The sequence below is a fragment of the Lagenorhynchus albirostris genome, chromosome 9 (genome assembly GCF_949774975.1).
Source record: "Lagenorhynchus albirostris chromosome 9, mLagAlb1.1, whole genome shotgun sequence".
NCBI lineage: Eukaryota > Metazoa > Chordata > Mammalia > Artiodactyla > Delphinidae > Lagenorhynchus > Lagenorhynchus albirostris.
This window is the reverse complement of record NC_083103.1, coordinates 22,350,356-22,371,108: the sequence shown is the minus strand read 5'-3', so window position 1 is coordinate 22,371,108 and position 20,753 is coordinate 22,350,356. Positions and strand designations below refer to the sequence as shown.

The 20,753-nt window shown below is 45.6% G+C and overlaps 1 protein-coding gene across 3 annotated transcripts; it reads right to left on the bottom strand.

Moving 5' to 3' along the window:
• Nucleotides 1-5,490: 5,490 nt before the first annotated feature.
• COMMD9 (COMM domain containing 9) lies at nt 5,491-20,159 on the bottom strand. Of its 3 annotated transcripts, none has more exons than XM_060159390.1 (6): nt 20,091-20,159; nt 11,604-11,729; nt 9,720-9,880; nt 8,246-8,280; nt 7,271-7,374; nt 5,491-6,234 (listed from the first exon to the last, which is right to left on the bottom strand). In XM_060159390.1, exons 1-6 carry the CDS (start codon nt 20,139-20,141, stop codon nt 6,094-6,096), a joined length of 618 nt encoding a protein of 205 aa, XP_060015373.1. In that variant the 5' UTR covers nt 20,142-20,159; the 3' UTR covers nt 5,491-6,093. The 3 variants fall into 3 exon arrangements, with proteins under 3 accessions (XP_060015373.1, XP_060015374.1, XP_060015375.1); XM_060159391.1 differs by having other exon boundaries at nt 9,720-9,859; XM_060159392.1 differs by having other exon boundaries at nt 6,121-6,248.
• Between the last annotated feature and the right edge of the window lie 594 nt (nt 20,160-20,753).

Here is a 20,753-nt window from a genome sequence, read left to right as displayed (position 1 = left end):
GAAGCTTCTCCCCTCGCCGGGGTTCTCGGAGAGGCCTGCCCACTACCCCACCTTCCCCATTCTTTCCCGGTCTTTGTTTCCCATGTTAGCCCAGCTGGGGCGATAAGGAGGGCAACTGCGCCATCTGCTGGGAATATTGGGGAAGCTCCAGCTGCGCACAGGTGCGGCGTAGGCGGAAACTGCCCTGCGGTGTGTATTTTGGGCCTAAGAAGAATCTTGGGTCAACAAAGGGGGTATAACAAGTGACAAGCGAGCTCTTCCATAGGAGTAACCCTGGGAACAGAACCCCATTTCAGCTGGTGGCGGGAAACTCAGTGCCAGTAGGAGCTGCCTATTACCTGTGCACCTAGGTGACGGGGATACAGTGTGAACAGTGCGCGGGGGCGGGGTCAGAGGCAAATACCTAGACGGTTAAGATGCAGTGCGGTAAGAGCAATGATGGGGGAAACACAGGCAGAGAAGACAGGTGGTTAAGTTGACTAGCTAGGGCCCCGTTAGGCCCTGCTCCTGAAGCCAGAGGGATGAATAGGTGCTAAGCCGGGATAAAGGAGGACATTCTGCAGAGAGGGCGCAGCAAGGCCTTGATGTTTGTGCTGCCAACCTGCTCAGGCCCAGGGCTCGTCTCTCCTTTTCTGCCCCCTCCAGCAGCTGGAGAGAACTCAGCACCTTCCCTTGGAAACGCTGGTCCCTGAACTCTGTAATAGTGACGGGCGCTGAGCTCTGCCCTCAGCTCTTACCCCGCCAGCGGACTCCCTCCCACCCTCCCGTCAGGGATCCTATCCCTTCCTCCTCCTACTCAAGCCAAACTAGCCTGGTTGGGAGACTGCTCTGCGGCCTCCCCACACCCACAGATGTGAAGTCAGCCAAGGCCAGAAAGCGTGGCGGCAACAGGGGAGAATGGTCCCAGTTGGTGAGTTGGAGCCCAGCTGCCACAGGTCCCTCTGCAGGGATTTGGATGAACTGAGCTGGGGTGAAAGGGGGCACTGCTGAGGTAGGTTTAGGAAGAGCAATTCAAATCAACATTAATTACGCGAGTCTGCCATTCTGATCAATGCGATATAATTCAACCGTCATTTACTAATAACAGGTCAAATCCTGTGTGAGTCTGTGGAAGAAGGTGGGACACAAATGAACATTTCCTGGGGCATCTCCTGCCTGGAGTAGGATTTTTTTCGGAGTAGGATTTTTATCAGAGTTCCTGAAATCCTAACCAGAGGCCATCTCCTGAGCTGTGGATCCAGTGTACATTTATACTGACCCCAGAGCCCTCTGATATTCCATAGCATCTCTGAATTCATTTATGATTTAACCTGTTGGGACAGGATTGTGTTTCACTGTGTGGTATGTGTCTAAGGTCACATGGCTACTGCAGCACCGAAACCAGTAGCCAAGAGAGTCCCGTTCTTCAGCCTAGGGGTCTGCTCTGTAGTTTACTATAAATCTATGAGATGCATTACCTAAGTAGTTATCTTATCTCCACTTACAGATGGGGTGGAAAAGCCCAGCAGAGTCTTTCCCAAGAGCCCAGGGCTAGTAGAAGCTCAGCTCCCCAGAGCTCTTAACATTTCCTCAAATGAAGAATGGTTCTCTCCCCTCAGAGATTAGGGTCCTCTGGTACCAACCAGGAAATGCTACTAAGAAATCTTTCTTAGTTGTAAAAAGGACAACTAAACCACAGAAATGTGGGCACTAAAGAAAGAAAGAAGTTGTACAAAAGTCAGCATCATGCAGGTGAGAGAATGTTTAAGAATGATCAGTATTTAGAAGTTAGTGGGTACAGGTTCAAAATAGTTCTTGTAAATGTCCAACCACTGGAAAACTTTCAAAATGCCAGGTAGCCAATGGTTTCTAGATGAAAATATTTTAAAAATGCAATAAAAACCCTCTCTCACTTCTGATAACATCTCACTTGACTGAACAAAATAACGAAAAGCCCTCTGTACCACACTGGACTCACTTCCTGGATATCTGTAAATACCAGAGCACAGAGCTTGACTAACAACCGTTAGACATGGTGCCCACCGTGTGTGTTTAGAGAACCGGCGTGTGTGGGAAAGACCCAAATGTCTGGTCCTCAGGTCACTGCCTTTGGACCTAAAAATCACCAGAAGCAGGAAGTAGGAAGGCAGGACTGATGAGGGAGGGAGCTGAATGTCACTAGATTAAGGGTAAAGTTCTGCTCTCTGTGAAAAACCCAAGTTTTCTTTTTCCAAGATCAAGGCAGGAATGGAGAGAGCACAACCCTTTGAGTTGAAAGACCCAGACTGGAGTTCTAACTCAGCCCTGGCCGTGTCCTCAGGAGCTGACACCTTCTCAGGGAAATGCACAGATCCTCGGGGAACGACGCTCCACCAACTTCAGGAGGGGAAGGTGAACAGGCGGTAAGATATTTGGGAAAACGTTTCACACTTTCTAGCGCCACACAGGTGATGAGGTTTATCGTGAGAAAAGGTGCCAAGACGGCATGTGTGTTGTTACTCACAATTCTTTTGTTTAGAAGTACAGATGAGTTTAGACAAAAAGAAGTCTTCGGTTCAGACATCAGGGGACAGTAGTTATAACAGCTGATCGCAAACATCCCATTTCTCTTCCTTCATGGTACATGGAAGGACTGACGTTCTCTGCCCTCTTTAAAGCCAGGTGTGGCCACGTGACTGGCCTGTCCCTTCTGGGCAGAACTTCAAGTGCAAGACTGTGACCCGCCATATTCTCTCCTCCTGCCTCGGTGACAGGGGAGGCATGTGTTGAGATGAAGCTTCCCTGTCCCTGGTCCCTTAGTAAGTATGGTGAGCAGAGCACTTGTCCCTTTGTCCCCAACCTGCACTGACTGTTGTAGCAAAAATAAACTTCAGTTGTATAAAAACCACTGCAATCCTGGGATTGTTGGTTACTACAGCATAACCTTGCATTGACTACATTTTCTTATTTTCTGTATTCTTGACGCTTAGGTATTTGGGGCCTTGACCCTGAAGAGACTGACCTCCTAGGGCTAGCTAATTCCTAGAGATAGCAAACAGCTCCTGTGAGAACACACCTTTGATACACAAACTAACCAATCTACAGCCACGGCCCCAACTATGTCTTCTATCAAACGCACACCCAAGCCAGTATTCTCCCTGCCCTGAATCACCCTAGGACCAGGTACTGGACAGCTAGGGGCCACACCTGTAGCCCAGACCTGCCAAAATTATCCAAACTAGTCAACCCTATGCTTACTCAGCGTACCTACTCTGCCTTGCCCATTCCTTCCTGCGAAAACCCCAAGAAAGGCTCTGGGCCATGCTATTCCCTGGCCCTCCGCGCCTCCTGACCGACCCCGGTCCCCCTCCATGTGGCACTGCAAGGTGTTCCATGCCTCCTGCTTCTACAGATATGTGAGTAGAAACTTCTTTATGATCATCATGTTTGTGCCTGCATGTCTCATCATTCCTGATAAAAATAAATCCCAGTCCATTTTAACTCAAATCCGACCCCTCCTGATGGATACGCTAGGAGATTTGGGACTGGCATCAGACACACTGGGTTTTCTTACCCTCTTCCCAACCTCTGGGTTCTGCTTCACTCCGAGATAGCCTCTCCTACTGCAGATGGGCTTTCGTGTGAGGAAGGTGGGCCCGAGCATCCCCGGCTTCACTATCAGAACCGCTGCCGATTCCGGCAGAACACTCATAAGGAAAGATCAGTTTGGCCCAGTTTGAGTCAGGTACAATCACGGGACAATCTCTGTGGGACACGGACGTCGGTCAGGATTGAGCCATCCACTCACCCCTGTGCCTGGGTGGGTGGACAGTGCTGGACAGCCACCACTGAGACCTATCATCGCCCTTCTGTGAATGGGGTTTGGACACCCAAACCTTGCCTCACCCTAAGGAAAGACGTTTGCAGGCAGCTGCTCATTACACAAAGTACTTCTGGGAAACCAGACAAGCACTGAATGAAGGAACTTCATTTGAGGTAGAAGCTTGGAGGTTTTTTCTGAGACAGGGTCAAGCCAACCCATTAACATGGTATCTACACACCATCCACCCTTGCCAATAGTAGGAGAACTACCCACTTAAAGGAGCGCGTGAGGTGAAGGGCAGCGAACATTCATCAGTATTATTTCCTGAATGCCCTCTATGTGTCATGCAACCAGATGATTCTGTTCACGTGGATCTGGCTAAAGGAATGTTCAACCGTCCAGACACCCATGCCAGGCTTCCCGCTTCTAGTCAGTTTCTTATGGAATGCCATGGGAAGCCCAGCGAATGGGCTTTTGGAGATCTCCATCTGTGCGTCACAGAGTGGAAGGAAAAGAGAAGGGGAAGAATTCATGACAAGGCTAAACTCAACCTGAGGGTGAGACCAGGGGCCCTTGACCTGGAGAGAGTGGGCAGGTCTCCAGGGTCCATGAATGTGAAAACTCGAGTGTTCATTGCCTACAGAAGGGATCCACGGCTTCCATCAGATTCTCAGTGGTTATGGCTCCAAACAGGTAAAGAACTCCCGTTTCGACAGTAGGTAGCTCAGCTTCCAGGAGACGGCAGACGGCAGACGGAGAGGAGCCTGGGGTTTTTTCTTGACTTCTCTAGCGTTTCACTGGGGGGATGGCGGGGAAAAGTAAGATTTCTCATCTCTACTTCAGTTCCAGTATTTTCCAAATGGAGCTAAAATCACAGAATGCCAAGTCCCTTGCAGAGTCCCGTGTGGTAGAGAAATCTGGGCCCAAGTCCTGATGAGGTCATTTACTAGCAGGGACTTCACCTCGATGAGCTGACTCCCTCGTTGATAAAGGGAGGATAATAACACTCACAGTCACTCCAACCCCTTTATAGTAGATGAAGCAATGAATGCAGAGAGCTTTCTACTTTGCTTCCCATTAGTAACCGAAGCCAGCATTATCCAGTCCTTCCTATTTGCCGTAACAGTGCGCAGTGCTTTTAGGTACATTATATCACTCAGTCTTCACAAGAGCGCTGTACAGTAGGTATGATTATTATTCCCATTTAATTAAAACAAAACCACCTTGGGGTGGGCAGGAACTGAGCTCAAGAGCATCCTCTTAGCCCGAAGTCCTGCCTCCTCCACCCACCCTCCCACCCCGTCCACACACCCCACCTGAGAAGCCGCCAAACAATGCGCTCAGAGCAGGCAGGCTCTTGCCACTGGGTGATCTGGAGAAGGAAAGGGGAACACCTTACACTGAGCCCCCGGGACTTGTCAGGCCCGTGACAGACGGTTCCGTCTGGTTAAACTCCTCGAAGAGCGCTTTCATCACAGCTCTCGTGACAAGCACCTGCTGATGGCAGCAGTGCTTGCTTTTGCTCTACGTGACGGACGGATACATGGAAGGTGGGGCGGTTCACAGGCCCGGTTTCAGGTCATCCCGTGCTGATGAGCTGAGCTAGGAACGAGGAAGCTGGGGTCGCCTTTACAAACGAGAGGCAGCACGGGCCTAAGGAAACGACTCGGGCTAAGGACAGAAGCTACAGAAGCGTGACCGGAATCATGAAGTTTTTAGAACTGTTATTTATTTCCAATCACTCCTACTTCTTCACCCTGAGTGGCTGCATTACATCAAGGAAGGGGCCTCTGGCTCCAATGAGAAGGAAATGAGTTCCCATTTCAGACTTCCTTCGCTGCCAGGTGGTCCAGCAGGGCTGAGGGAGCTCGGGCAGGCTCTGGGCTCAGGGCAGGCAGGCACGCAGAGGGGACCCTGCCCTGTGGGATCCGCCTGGCTTCTCTGACAGAGAAGCAGAACTGCTGGTGTCTCCCACCTGACTCCCTGCGTGCATTCCAGAGCCGGAAATGAGCTCATCAGAGCGAAAGGAACTTATTAAGACGAGCACCACACTTTGGGCCTGAATTTTCCAATCAGCCAGACGGAGGCGGCTGACCAAGCAAACGCTCCCTCCTGCTGCCACGGGGTCATTAAGTCCCACACAGGAGCCTCGCGAGATCAGCAGCTTCTGCTCCATCTTTGGAAAGAGGAAAAAGCAGCGCGGGGGCCTGGCTGCTTCTGCCTGGTCCAACCGCGCCTTCTGGATAGCAGCCCCCATGTCCCCACCGCTGCCTGCTGCGAGGACGGCGTGTGCTGGGGGCCAGCTGGCCGCGTCACTTGCTGGCCACAGCGGAGAGCTGGTCCCGGATGCGGCCCAGCCCGTCTAACATCGTGTCCAGGGTCTCCTTACTCAGCTCCACAGTGACAGCTGACACGGAGGGCTGCTCCCCACACAGACTGGGATCTTCCCGGATCTGAAAAGAGAACACTGCCCCAAAGTCAGAGCTGCCTCTCTTCGACCTGCAGGCCCCACCCCGTTCTGGCGAAGCTCGGAAGAGAGGCTCTTTGCTCAGAGTCACAGAGAGTTGCAGCCCTGGAGTCACTCAGCAACTGGGGACAGGGAGGGAGCTGTCTCAGGGGCTCCGGGCAGGGGTCGGAGAAGCCAGGCTCACTCACCCTCCCGCCCCCAACTCTCTCTGGGCACTCGAGTGAGGAAACATCCTGGGTTCATGCTGGTACTTTAGGCCGTGGGCTCTAGGGGTATGTAAGAATCCTCCGGGATGTAGGAAAAGTATTACAGCCTCTAGTTATATGTATTTGTATCTTTTTTTTTTTTAAAGTAAGCCTTAGTAATAGTTAAAAACTTAGTTGTTAGAGGCACCCTTGCTCTTTCATTTTCTTACAGCTGTTGAGTTTCTGGGTGTCTGGTGGTTAAGTAAATACAGCATTATGCTACCTAGTTTTAAGTAAACAAACCCTAAAAATGGGTATGTGGCTTTAAAAGACTCCTGAAAATAACTGTGAAGATAACACCAATGAAGAATGTGAACAATAAGATGAAGAACTGATACTTCTCCAACTGCTAATAGGAGCCCTTGTTCCGCACAGTACAAATGGCAACAGCCTAAGATTGGACAGGAATTTGGAAAAGTATACCACAATTCTCAAGAAGGCAACTGGAAATCTGAGTGCGTGCTTCTATTGTTAAAGCCAAACCTTCCTGTAAGTGTCTAAGACAACCTTTAGGTGTCAGCAAATTATTTTGTAAATTTATATTTTGTGTTTGTCTTGTTTTAAAATTTCTAGTTTCGGTATATGTTTTATTATGACTGTACTACGTTAATACACATATACTTTCTAAATAAACACTGCATTTGGGGGTGCTAAATTTTTTTTATTTATGGGGTTGGAGATCCTAAAACTTGGAGTCTGGCATTTTTGCTGGCCCGCAGGGGCGCCGAGTCCCTGCTGCCCCTCCTTTCCTTCTAGTGAGCATGACAGTGGATGTACCTTCATCTGGAGCAGGCAGGTAGGGACGGCCATGCGGCTGATGCTGTCTGAGGAGGTTTTGATGTCCACCCTCCAGTCCAGGTCGACCAGGCGCGGCAGAGAGACTGTGTGGGGACAGCTCGGCTCAGTGCTCACGCCACCTGCGTACTAAGCCTTTCCTCGACGACAGGCAGCTCCAAGGGCTGCACGTGGGTATGCGTGTGATCCACACAGCAAGCCTCTGAGGGAGACAGACACACAGACAGGGCCCAAGCCCCCACAGCAGGCCCTGGGCCTTCCTCACCACTGATTGTGGCCCCTGCACTTAGTGCAGATTCGTGGTGGTCAGCACCTCCAGCTTCTGCCTGAACACCCAACCCTCCAGATGTCCAGACAGAATGAGGAATGACGCAGGTGGAGAAGAGGAGGCTGTGGCTGGAGTCTTAGGCAATGTGTAGCTTTGAGAATAGCGGAGAGAGCTTTTGTTTGAGAGACACACAGACTTGGCTTGAATGTGTGTTCTACCACCTGTCTAACCTCTGAGCCTCTGTTTGCTCACCTGTAAAATGGGGATGATCTCAGCCTAGCTCACAGGGCTGCTGGGAGGACTAAATGAGTTAATGCAGGTAGAGTCTGTGGCACTGTGACCGGCTCAGAGTGAGTTTAGTGACTGTTTATCAAACACCCACTTTTATTCAATCTTCCACACTAATTTCAATTATGGTTAATTTGTTTTCCAATGGAAACATAGTTATTTTAAGTACTTCACTTTCTGCTTGGGATATTTGTTTGTTTTTTAACAACATGCCTCTATTATACTAGGTTTATAACCAGAAAAGAAATTAAAAAGTGGAATTAAAAAGAAATACATAACAAACACTATTCGGTTTGGGATTGGGTTAATTCACTTTGACTTTAGTTAAAAATTCTGGTAGATTTAGGGCTGGGGCTGGGGAGGAGGGGGAAGGAGGAAGAGGCAGGTTTCTTGGTACTCACTCTGATTTGTTTGGGCTTCAGCTCTCCAAGTAGATCTGTTTAAGAGGGAAAGATAAGAAAAATATAATGCGAAAGGGATGCGAATTGAGTCTTCTGATAGTGAGGCCCATGGGCCTGGGCCTCTGCTCCTCTGTGATCTTAAAACCTATAATCACCTCCTGACAGGAAAGGACCACAGAAACGCCTCCCTCCAAGGAGCAGTTTTTTGTTTGCTTGTTTTACGAAACTGAGTGATGTTAAGGCCATAGATGCTGTTAGTTTTCATGGCTTAGGAAAAGCAAGAAAAGGCTAAATGCACTGTAACTGTGCTATTGTTCTCAGAGACAAAGCAGAAAAGGTCAACTTATCCTCTTTTTACTGAGCATCTACTATGCAAAGTATGGCATCTTACGCAAAACACATCTAACAGACGTGTCTGATGCTACACAAATCACGCCATAGTGAGATGCCGAGCAGAGTCATAGTAAACTGTGGTCACGCAAGAGAAAGTTTCTAAATAAACAACAAGACCCCTAAATAAACAACAAAACTTTCTCAAAAGAGAAAGTTTCTAAATAAACAACAAAACAAAAGTTTCAAAATAAACAACAAAATAAAGAAACAAAAGTTTCTAAATAAACAACAAAAACAGAGAGGTCTCTTCAAGCCTGCTGCTAACCAGCAGTTAATCAGTTCTGCTTAAATTGTATGTATCTAAAAGGATTTGCTCAGCTAGAAAACGTACAGAAAATTCACAAAAGAATAAAAGTGACCAATAACATGAAAAAGATATTTGACATCACTAGTACCAAAGATATATAAACTGAAATGAGGTACTATTTGCCATTTGTGAAACTGGGAATAAAAAGTAAAAAAACAAAACAAAACACCCTCAGTGCTGGTGATGGTGTCGGGAGAGTGGCACATCAACGTCCTCCCGGTGGAGGAGTAGCTGGTGCAATCTTTCCGATGGCAGACTTGATAATAAAAAGCCAAAGCCTCAATACCACCATTTACCAGTAAGGAAATAAGGATGCACAATGTGGGCAAAGGTTCCACAGTAAATTGTTCACTGCAGTGAAAACTGCCAATAGCCTAAATGGCCAACCCTAAGGAATTTATTAACTAAATTACACATAATTTCTTCATGTAATGGAATATATTTACCCAATAAGAATGATACTGAAGGTAAATATTTATCGACCTGAAATATCATTAATGTTAATTCTATTAAATGAAAACAAGCAAGTTATAAAACGGCATGATCCCATTGCCAAAAGCAAAACCCAACCCTCTATGTGTAAATGGAAAAAATAAACCAGTCTCAAAAGGTTTCCCGTTAAGCAATTAACACTACTAACCCTCTGGGTGGTGGGATTACGGTTTCCTTCTTTTTGCTTACCTGTGCTTGCTTTTCAAGAATAAGCGTATTTTTTCCAGAACAGGAATAAAAAATACAAGCATTACAAGCAACTACCAAGAAATAAGCACTTACACGTGTTCTAGGATGATTTTTGTCAGCAGGTTTTTGAGGTTTTGGTGGAAATTTTCAGGAAAGAGTGCCAGAATCGCCTCGGCGGAGGACAGGCCACGGAACACCACTAGCCTGGTGAGGCGGTGCAGAGCCTGGAGCAGCTGCGGGACAGACGGGGAGCCCTGGGTGGTGAGGGGCAGGGGGACAGGGGACAGGGCTCTATCTCCCCTGCTGGGAAGAGGGCCTGCCACAAACCGCCACCGTCATTCAGGCTGAATCCCAGGAGTCCGGAGGCCCCTGGTGCAGACGCTGATGCTCACGTGCCTCGGCCCACCTCCAAGCTCACCTGTTGCTTAGAAGACATGTAGCTGCCTGACCGAGGATGCTGTTAACCTGCCAGAAAGTCTCTGTTTGTGGGCAAAGGGTTAATAAATCCCCTTCCTTGTGCACAGACTCTGACCTTAAGCTAACTTTCTAGCCTGTTCCCCTCTTAATGTGAGAGAAGCAGAAAGTCAGCGGTGTTACTAGACAACGCTGCACCAGTCCCCTGCCTCTGGACCGCGAGGGCTGCAGAAACACCGGGGCCCGCGGCTGGGGCTTCCCTGGCTGTGGCTGCGCGGTCTGTTCCAGCACCCAAAGCCGTGCTTACTGAACTGCTGCCAGAGGTCCCGGCTCCTGCCGAGCTGGGGCTTCTCATCCAGGCTGGCTGGACCGGTACGTCCTCACCCCTAGGCTGTCACCTGGTGGGGTGAGGCAGGCAAACAAACAGCTCCAGGCCGGCTGCGCGGACCTCCCTGTGGAAGGAATGCCTGGCGCTGCCCCGCTAGGACGCTGGGTTCTACCCTGTGTCCTTCCAAGTGAATCTGCTGCTCAGCGGAACAGAACAGGACTCTCTGGAGGTAACTTTCTCCGCTTTAGGACTTTCCCGGATGCCACGGGAGGCTGCTCAGCTCAGAAAAGCACAACCCAGAGGCGAGGGGACAGTAAGCCTCTACTGGTGAAGGGTGGGAGTGAGTGGCTAAGTGCCCCACCCTCCCTGCCTTCCAGGGTGACAGTGCTGGGGCATTTGCCCACGTGGTTTCTTACAGGATCCCAACTGCAGACCCCGCAGCACTGACCGCTCCCTAACATATCCTTCTCCTGGCTTGTCTCTCTTCCCGGTCTGATTTTCCTCACTCCCTCCTTTGTGCTTTCTGGAATCACCTCCCAAGTAACTACTAGCAGCCAGGTCGTTGCCTCGCGGTCTACTTTTGAGGAACCCAAACTAAGACTCCAACTCACTTTCATAACCTTGCTGCTGCCTCTCACTTCAATGAGCCAAGCTCCAGATTAAAAAAGAACAACAACAACATAGGTCTGCTTGGATGAATTACTGTTTTGGAAACACAGTTGCCATGGAAAGATAAGGCTGTGAGTGCTACATAACCATCCTTGTCCTCTTGGCCACCTGAGATCAGGTGAGGTCCAGCAGTACATCCTCCCTAATCATACTCAGGCCTCAGAGTTTCTGCCCAGCCATCCCTGAAAAGTCTGCCTAAGCTATCCAGCCAACAATTCATCAGCACTATTAAGTTACAAGTTGGGAAAGAAAATCATAGCAAGGTTGGCTTTTGTCCATACTGTCTAGGTGAAAGTCTGAAAAGGAAATGGTCAGGAGCTCCGACTCTGGGTATACTTTTCCCATCCACGCCTCACTTATCACAAGGAAGTGAAGGTTCAAAGACAATGGCTTTTAAGTTCACTAACATTAAAAAAGAAAAAAGCATCTATTTTAAGTTTGCTATAAGGTCAACAGACACTTCAGGGGAAAAATTCCCTTGGACGCGCGGCAACAACTGGGAAGTCAAGGAAGAGACTAATGAGCTGCGAAGCCAGCGGCCAGAGGTCGTTTCTGACCCCACTTACTTGTTCTGCCTCCTCCTGGGTCACAGACAAGCTGGAACACGTAACATCCAAGAGCTTTTTCGAGCCAAGGGCTGAACTGGAAAAGCTCTCTTGGCACAGCTGTCTGACAACATCTTTCGAGGAGGCCTGGAAAAAAACAAAACAAGCAACAAACTCAGACTCTGAAAATACATTTTTTTTAGAACGTAATACTGTCTCCGTCATGGTGTGACACCTAAGAGGTGCACAGGACACTTCCAGTTCTGTGAAGATGACATAGATGTACTTTTCCCTATTTTTCCTGCTAAACACAGCTACATTCCCTGGGCACTTTATACAAAACAAATGTAAGACGACTCTGAAAGGGGAGAAGAGAAGACAGACCTGCTACGGACCTCATGACAAAGGAATGACATGGCCATATTACGTTCTGAGCCTCTGGAACGTATTTAAATCTTCTATTTTAGCTGGCTTTCTCTGACACTGCTCAGGCGGCAGGACGAGCACGGTAGGGCTGGGGGTTGTTGCTTCATTACTACCAAATGGAGACAGAAGTCCAGCTCCCCTACTTGGTTCCTGCTCACACCCAAAAGTGGGGGTTCCTTGTAGCTACTGGGCAGGGGTGGAAGTTCTGGCTCCAGTAGTTTCCACTAATACTGTGGGGTGGTGGAACTTGTTACCAGCTCGTGGGGATGGAGGTCCAGCTCCCTACTTGGCCTCCTCTAACACCACCCTGATGGGGGTGTTCGCTCTCAGACTTTGTTGACGTACAGTAGAGCAGGGACACAGTTTTTTCAGTGCTGTTTTGGTGGAGTAGAGCAGTTATTGTCTAAAAGTCTTCTGTCTTCCTAAGCCGCCCCTTTCTTGGTCTTTGGCTAGAGAGAGCAAGTATTTGTTGGAGTTTGTTTTCACCCACTGGCGTTCTGGGTGGCCCTCTTCTTCAGCTCGAAGTCTGGGATATATGATCGAAAAGAAAAGCCACTGTCCGATGCGGCTGTAAATGTATATATATATGAGGAAATATTTAAGACAATTATATTATAAATAAGGGTAGGACTATAAAGGGATGACTTCACTGTAACTGGTAAAATGATGACACTGATATGTCACTGAGATTGTGATGTTATAGTAAATAAATGTAATAAGTTGAACAACCACTATAAGAGTTATAAAGAGAAATGAATTTTAAAACACTACAGATAAATCAAAATGGAATTCCAAAAAATGTTCAATTGATCGAATAACCCACAGGAAGGCAGTAAAAGTAAAGAACAAAAAATAAATAAAAGAACAAATAGAAAACAAAAAATAAAATGGCAAACTTAAGTTCTAATATTTCAATAATTACATTGGCTGTAAGTGGTCTAAATATACCAATTAAAAGAGAAATTGGCTGAGTGGATTAAAAAATATGACTCAGTTAAATGCTATCTACAAGAAACTCCCTTCAAACATAATGACAGAGACAGATTAAAAGGAAAAGCATGGAAAAAGATAGATCATGCAAACATTAATCAGGAAAGCAAGGGTGGCTACTATAATATCAGATAAAGTAGACTTCACAGCAGAGAAAATTACCAGAGACAGAGAGGGACATTACGTAAAGGTAAAAGGTTCTGTCGACCAGAAGACATCCTGAATGTGCACGCCCTCAGCAAGAGAGCTGCAAAATATGTGAAGCAAAAACAAACTGAACTGAAAGGAGAAATCGACAAATCTATAAATACAGTTGGAGTCTTCAACACCCCACTTTCAACAATTGATAGAACAACTAGACAGCATTCAACAAGGACACAGAAGAACTCCACAACGCCATCAATCAATCTAATTGACATTTATGGAACACTACCCAGTAACAAGAGAATACACACTCTTTTCAAAAGCTCACTGAACACATACCAGATAGAGGATATTCTGAGCCAAAAAACAAACCTTAACGAACTTAAAAAAACTAAATCATACAGAGTGTGTTCTCAGTGATCACAATGGAATCACATTAGAAATCAGTAAGATAACAAGAACATGTCCAAACATTTGGAAATTTAAACAACACACTTCTAAATAATCCACAGATTAAAAGGAAAGTTAAAAAAATTACACTGAATGAATGAAAATGAAAAACAACACCAAAATTTGGGAATACGGCCAAGATGGTGCTGAGAGGGAAATTTACAGCATTAAATGCATATATTAGAAAAGAGGAAAAGTCTCAAATAAATAATCTAAGTCCTCATCTCAAGAACCTAGAAAAACAAGAGCATAATAAACCCAAAGGAATAAGGAAGGAAACAACAAAGGGCAGACACCAAAGAAACTGAAAACATAAAAAAGGAGAAATCAATGGAACAAAGAACTAGTTCTTCGAAAATACCAATAAAATTAACAAACTTTTAGCAAGACTGACAAAATTAAAAAGAAAGGAGACACAAATTACCAATATCAGGAATGAAGCAGGGCATATCACTACAGACCCTGCAGATTTCAAAAAGAAAATAAGAGAATAACTACAAGCAACTCTATACACACAAATGTGACAGTTTAAATGAAGTGGATCAATTTCTCGAAAAACATAAACTACCATAACTCTCCCAATATAAAATTGAAAACGCGAGTAGTGCTATAACTGTTAAGGAAATTGAATTTGTAATTTTAAAACCCCCAGAAAAGAAATCACCAGACCCAGATGGTTTCACCGGAGAATTCTAACACACATTTAAAGAAAGAATTAACTAATTCTACACAATCTCTTCTAGAAAACAGAAAAGGAGGAAACACTTCCCAATTCATTTCACAAAGCTAGGATTACCCTGATACCAAAATCAGACAAAGACTGTATAAAACAAAACAAAAAAACAACCACAGACCAATGTCCCTCATAAAAATAGAGGCAAAGATCCTTAACAACATACTAACAAACAGAATTCAGCAATATATAAAAAGGATTATTCACTATAACTAGGTGGAATTTATTCCAGGGACGCTAGGCCAGTTCAGTATTTGAAAATCTATGTGATCCACCATATTACCAGGCTCAAGGAGAAAATCATTGGATATCCATCAATGCAGAAAGAGCAGCTGACAAAATTCAACATCCATTCTTGATGAAAACTCTCATAAAATTAGGAATAGAGGGGAACTTCCATAACTTGACATAGAGCATCTACCAAAAAACCTAGAGAAAACATACTTAATGATGAAAGACTAAAGTTGGGAACAAGGCAAGGATGTGGGCTCTCACCACTGTTATTCCACATTGTGCTGAAAATTCTAGCCACTGAAATAAGGCAAGAGAAAGAAATAAAAGGTCTGCAGATCAGAAAGGAAGAAATAAAACTGTCCCTATTTGCAGGGACATGACTGTCTATGAGAAAGTCCCAAGAAATGTACAAAAAAATTATTAGAATAAGTGAGTTCAGCAGTTTGCAGATCCAAGATACACCTACTAAAATCAGATGTATTTCTACACACTAGCAATGAACATGCGGACACTGGAATTAAAAGTACAATATCATTTGCAATTGCTCAAAAAAAAAAGAGAGAAATACTTAGGTATAAATCTAACAAAACATGTACAGGACTTGTATACTGAAAATTATACAATACAGATAAAAGAAATCAAGGATCTAAATCAATGGGGAGACACATCATGATCATGGATTGGATGATCCAACACGTTAAGACATCAATTTGCTCCTAAATGATGTACAGATTTAACCCAATTCCTATGAAAATCTCAGCAAGTTTTTTTTTTTTAAGATATATCCAAGATCATTCTAAAATTTATACAGGAAGGCAAAGAAACTAGAATAGCTAAAACAATTCTGATAAAGAATGAAGTAGGAGGAATCCATCTATCTGATTTTAAGACATTATATAGCTACGATAATCAAGACTGTATGGTATTCTCAGAGGGATAAACAAATAGATCAATGGAACAAACTAAAGAATCCTGAAGTAGACCCAGTAAATATGCCCAATTGATTCTTGACAAAGTTGCAAAAGCAATTCAATGGAGGAAAGAAAGCCCTTTTCAACAAATGATATTGGAACAAGGGGACATTCACAGGCCAAAAAAAAAAAAAATTCTCAAACTTTTCCACACACCTTATACAAAATTAATGCAAAATCAATCATGGACTTAAATGTTATATAAATGTAGGGACTTCCCTGGTGTCGCAGTGGTTAAGAATCCGCCTGCCTATGCAGGGGACACAGGTTAGAGCCCTGGTCTGGGAAGATCCCACATGCCGCAGAGCAACTAAGCCTGTGCACCACAACTACTGAGCCTGCGCTCTAGAGCCCGCAAGCCACAACTACTGAAGCCCGCGTGCCTAGAGCCCATGCTCCTTAACAAGAGAAGCCACCGCAATGAGAAGCCCACGCACCGCAAAGAAGAGCAGCCCCCACTCGCCGCAACTAGAGAAAGCCTGCACACAGCAACGAAGACCCAACGCAGCCAAAAATAAAATAAATAAATATTTTTAAAAATGTTATACAAATGTAAACTATAAAACTTTTAGATAAAAAGGGGGGAAAATTTGCAGAGCTATGGCTTCACAAAGAGTTCTTAAACTTTACACCAAAAGCGTAATTCATTAAAAAATCACAATTCATAAAAGGAAAAATTTTTGAAAAACTGTATTTCATCAAAATTAAAACATTTTTTGCTCTGCTAAAGCTCCTGTTATGGGTTGAACTGTGTCCCCCCTAAAAGTCATATATTGAAGTCATAACCCCCACTATCTGAAAATGTGATCTCATTTAGAAATAGGATTATTACAGATACAGTCATATTTATATGACTATAAATATAGTCATATAAAAATATATGCCAAAAAATATAAAGATGAGGTCATAGGGTGGACCCTAATCCCATATGACCGATGTCCTAATTAAAAGGGATAGTTTAGACACAAAAATGCAAACAGGGAGAACTTCATATGAAGATCAATGCAGAGATCTACAAGCCAAGATACACTAAATATCACCAGAAACCACCAGAAGTTAGGAGAGAGGCACAGAACAATTTGTCCCTCAAAGCCCTCAGAAGGAACCAACTTGGCTGACACCTTGATCTCAGACTTCTGGCCTCCAGAACTGGGACACAATACATTTCTGTTGTGTCAGCCACCAAGTCTGTAGTACTTTGTTACAGCAGATCTAGCAAATACACCTTTGTGAAGAGGATGAAAAGACAGTTAAATACTAGGAAAGACTATGTGCAAACCACATATCTGACAAACAACCATTATCTAGAATATATAAAGAAATGCAAAAGTAAAAAAGCAAACAATGAAATTAGAATATGAGCAAAAGACATAAAACAATATTCTGCTGAAGAAGATACACAGATGGTAAACAAGCACGCGAAAAGATGTCCAACATCATTAACCATTAGGGAACTCTGAATTAAAACCACAATGAGATATAAATACACACCTATCAGAACAGCTCAAATAAAATATAGTGATGCCAATAAATGCTGGCAAGGATGGGGAGAAACTGGACCGTTCGTGCATTGCTGTTGGGAATGTAAAGTAGTACAGCCGCTTTGGAAAACAGCTTGGCAGCTTCATAAAAACAACAACAAAACCCTAAACATGTAACTACCAAATGATCCAGAACTGTTCTCCTGGGCGTTCATTTCAGAGAAATAAAGACTTATGTTCATACAGAAATCTGTCTACAAATGTTTATAGCAGGTTTACTTGTAATAGCAAAAAACTGGAAACAATGTAGATGTCATACCATAGAATACCACTTAGCAATAAAAAGGAAAGAACTATTAAAACACATAACATGGCTCCAGAAAATTGGGCTCAATGAAAAAAGCCAGTCCCAAAAGTTTACATATTATATGATTTCACTTATATAACTTTTTTTTTGGAATGTTTCATTGTTTGTGTATAGAAGCAACTGATTTTATTTTATAGTATTTATTTTTGTTTTTGGCTGTGTTGGGTCTTCGTTGCTGTGCGTGGACTTTTAGTTGCAGGGAGCGGGGTCTACTCTTCCTTGTGGTGCACGGGATTCTCACTGCGGTGGCTTCTCTTGTTGTGGAGCACGGGCTCTAGGTGCACGGGTTTCAGTAGTTGTGGTACGTGGGCTCAGGAGTTGTGGCTCGCAGGCTCTAGAGCACAGGCTCAGCAGTTGTGGTGCACGAGCTGAGGTGCTCTGCAGCATGTGGAATCTTCCCAGACCAGGGACTGAACCCGTGCCCCCTGCGTTGGCAGGCGGATTCTTAACCACTGAGCCACTGGGGAAGTCCCTCACTTATATAACATTCTTGAAATGACAAAATTACAGAAATGAATAACAAATTGGTGAATACCAGAGGTTACAAAAGGCGTGAGGGCAGAGGGGAAGGGGGTGTGGCTATAAAAGGGCAACATGAAGAACACTGTGGTGATGGAAAATGTGAATCTTGACTATCAATGTCAATATCCTGGTTCTGATATCATACTATAGTTTTGCAAGATGTTACCATTGGGGAAAACTGAGTAATGGATAAATGGGATCTTTCTGTATTGTTTCTTGCAACTGCCTGTAAACCTGTATCTCAAAATTAAAAGTTTATGTAATTTTTTTAAAAAGAAAGTACATAGGACAATAGGAATGCAAATGAATGAACTACTGCTACATAACAGCAAACAAAAGAAGCCAGACACACACACAAAAATATGCCCTATTATTCCATTTATGTGAAGTTCAAATGTGAGCAATATTAAATTGACATATTAGAAGTAAAGATAGTGGTTACTGTTGGGGAGCAGAGTGAGGGAAATAACAAAGGGACAACAGAGACTTCTGCCGTAATGGTAACATTCCATTGTTTGACTGTGGTGGTGGTAATAAATCATTAAACGGTGCACTTATAATCTGTGCACTTCTTTTGTATGTGTGTTACACATTAATAATGACTTTTATAAGTGTATTAAAGAAAAAAAGCCCATAGAACGAAGAGGGATTGGGGTGGGGGTTGGGGGTAGAGCAGCCACAGGAAGGGTGAAAAGGCACTGGGTTGGGAGTTGAGAGCTCTAGGTTTCCAGTCCCAGCTTTACTACATTTACTTATTCATAGAACAGCTATTTATTGAGCACATGCTGTATGCCAGGTGTGGAGGATACGCTTGTTATGCATACATTTGTGAATAACAGAGTAGATGCCCGTAGAGATTGGAGAATACAAGTGAACACTGGGGAGGCGGTTAAAACAAAAGAAGGACCATTATGTGGACCAATGATGATGCTGTGCCATGAACTGCTGAGTGTAATCAACTCAACCCTCTTCGTCTGGAGTTTTTTTTAAAAATTAATTAATTAACTTATTTTTGGTTGTGTTGGGTCTTCGTTTCTGTGCGACGGCTTTCTCTAGTTGTGGCGAGCGGGGGCCACTCTTCATTGCGGTGCGCGGGCCTCTCACTGTCGCGGCCTCTCTTGTTGCAGAGCACAGGCTCCAGACACGCAGGCTCAGTAGTTGTGGCTCAAGGGCCCAGTTGCTCCGCAGCATGTGGGATCTTCCCAGACCAGGGCTCGAACCCGTGTCCCCTGCACTGGCAGGCGTATTCTCAACCACTGCACCACCAGGGAAGCCCCGTCTGGAGTCTTTTTTAAAATACAAGGTCCCTCGTGGATCTCACGTTCTTGTGAGAAAAAGGCAGACAACAGGCAACCAGGTGCATAATGTCATCTAGTGACAAGTTCTACGAAGGACGATAAAGCCGCCGCTTCTTCTATAGGGAAAGTCATAAATTAAGCAAAAACTTCCAGTCTCGTACAAAGCCCTATGAAGTACATCCCTTCCATCCTCACAATTTTTCAAATGATTGTCAGGAGAGTGTTTTGGCCCTCACACAGGTCACAGCAAATAAAAAAACCCAGGAGGGCTTCCCTGGTGGCGCAGTGGTTGAGAGTCCGCCTGCCGATGCAGGGGACGCGGGTTCGTGTCCAGGTCCGGGAAGATCCCACATGCCGCGGAGCGGTTGCGTCCGTGAGCCATGGGCGCTGAGCCTGCGCGTCCGGAGCCTGTGCTCCGCAACAGGAGAGGCCACGACAGTGAGAGGCCCGCGTACCACAAAAAAACCCAAACAAACCCAGGACTCAAGAGAATATAGAAGGCACACTTGACTCAGGGGGCGGACGCAGAGGAGAGAACTGGAGAGCGCAGATGGGCTGCGGGATGAAATGGGGAACTGGCAACGCGGATCTAGAGATTACCACCCCAACGCACCAACCCCGAAAGCCAGCCCCCGAAGCTATTAGTAGGGAACATTTGTACAGCGCCTTCAGGTCCATTGTCTTGTTTCCTCACTATCCTGTCAAAGTGGTATAAATTTTGTTCGTACTTTCAAAAAGCTCGGAAAAGCGCAACAACCTGCTAGGAGTCACAGTGAGAGGCAGCGGCAGCGTCGTGGCTCCAAATCGGGGTCCATTTATTCCCAATTCCTGCTCTGTGCAAAGCCTCGGAGACAAAGGCCTACCTCACGCTGTCCCCACCCCTCTCATTTACCTTCAGCAGGCTCTGGAGAGCTGCAAAGACCTCCGCCGTCAGCGCGGCCATCTTCCCCGAGTCACGTGACCTAGCTACGCGGAGAAGCACGGCCGGGAGACTCCGACAGCAGCGCGGGGCATGCCGGGGGCTGTAGTCCTTTAGGGTGGCGGGAGCTGCCTGGCTCTTGGCACTACGGGATGGGGAGGAGCCGAGTAGGGCGCGGAGGCTGGATAGCTCAGCGCGGGGACTCTAGGACCGTGGGGTTTGGAGGACGCGGGTGCTGGATGGTTTTCGGGGGGGTGGGGGGGAAATTGGCTTGGCTTCGCTTGGCTACTTACCAGGGCAGGGGAAACTGATTTTCTCTTGACTCGTGGGTGGGCTGGCTAATTGGGGGAATGCATTTGCAGGCTTGACAAGCGCCTTAGCTGTTCTGGAGTGATCTTCGTACCTGGCCTCTTAGAATTAAAGTAGCTGTGCACATCATTGCAATTCTTGGAATTTACCCCCAACCCCGCCTGTCTTGAAGAATGTAAAATTGATTTCATGTGTAACAGTTTCCTTTGTGTCTTTGGGGTAGGCAGGAGCTGGTATTATTAACCTTATCCAGATGAGGAAAGGGTGTTGATGACTTTCTCTAGTCCAAGGGGAGATCGGTTTTGATGAGCAGGTGAGGAAGTGTTT

Coding starts and splice junctions, on each gene's coding strand:
- COMMD9 (XM_060159390.1), bottom strand. CDS start 20,141: ATGGCCGCGCTGACGGCGGAGGTCTTTGCAGCTCTCCAGAGCCTGCTG. Junction 9,881..11,603: donor CCCAGGAGGAGGCAGAACAA/GTAAGTGGGGTC, acceptor CTCACCACCCAG/GGCTCCCCGTCTGTCCCGCA. Junction 8,281..9,719: donor AAAATCATCCTAGAACACGT/GTAAGTGCTTAT, acceptor CCTCTTAAACAG/ATCTACTTGGAGAGCTGAAG.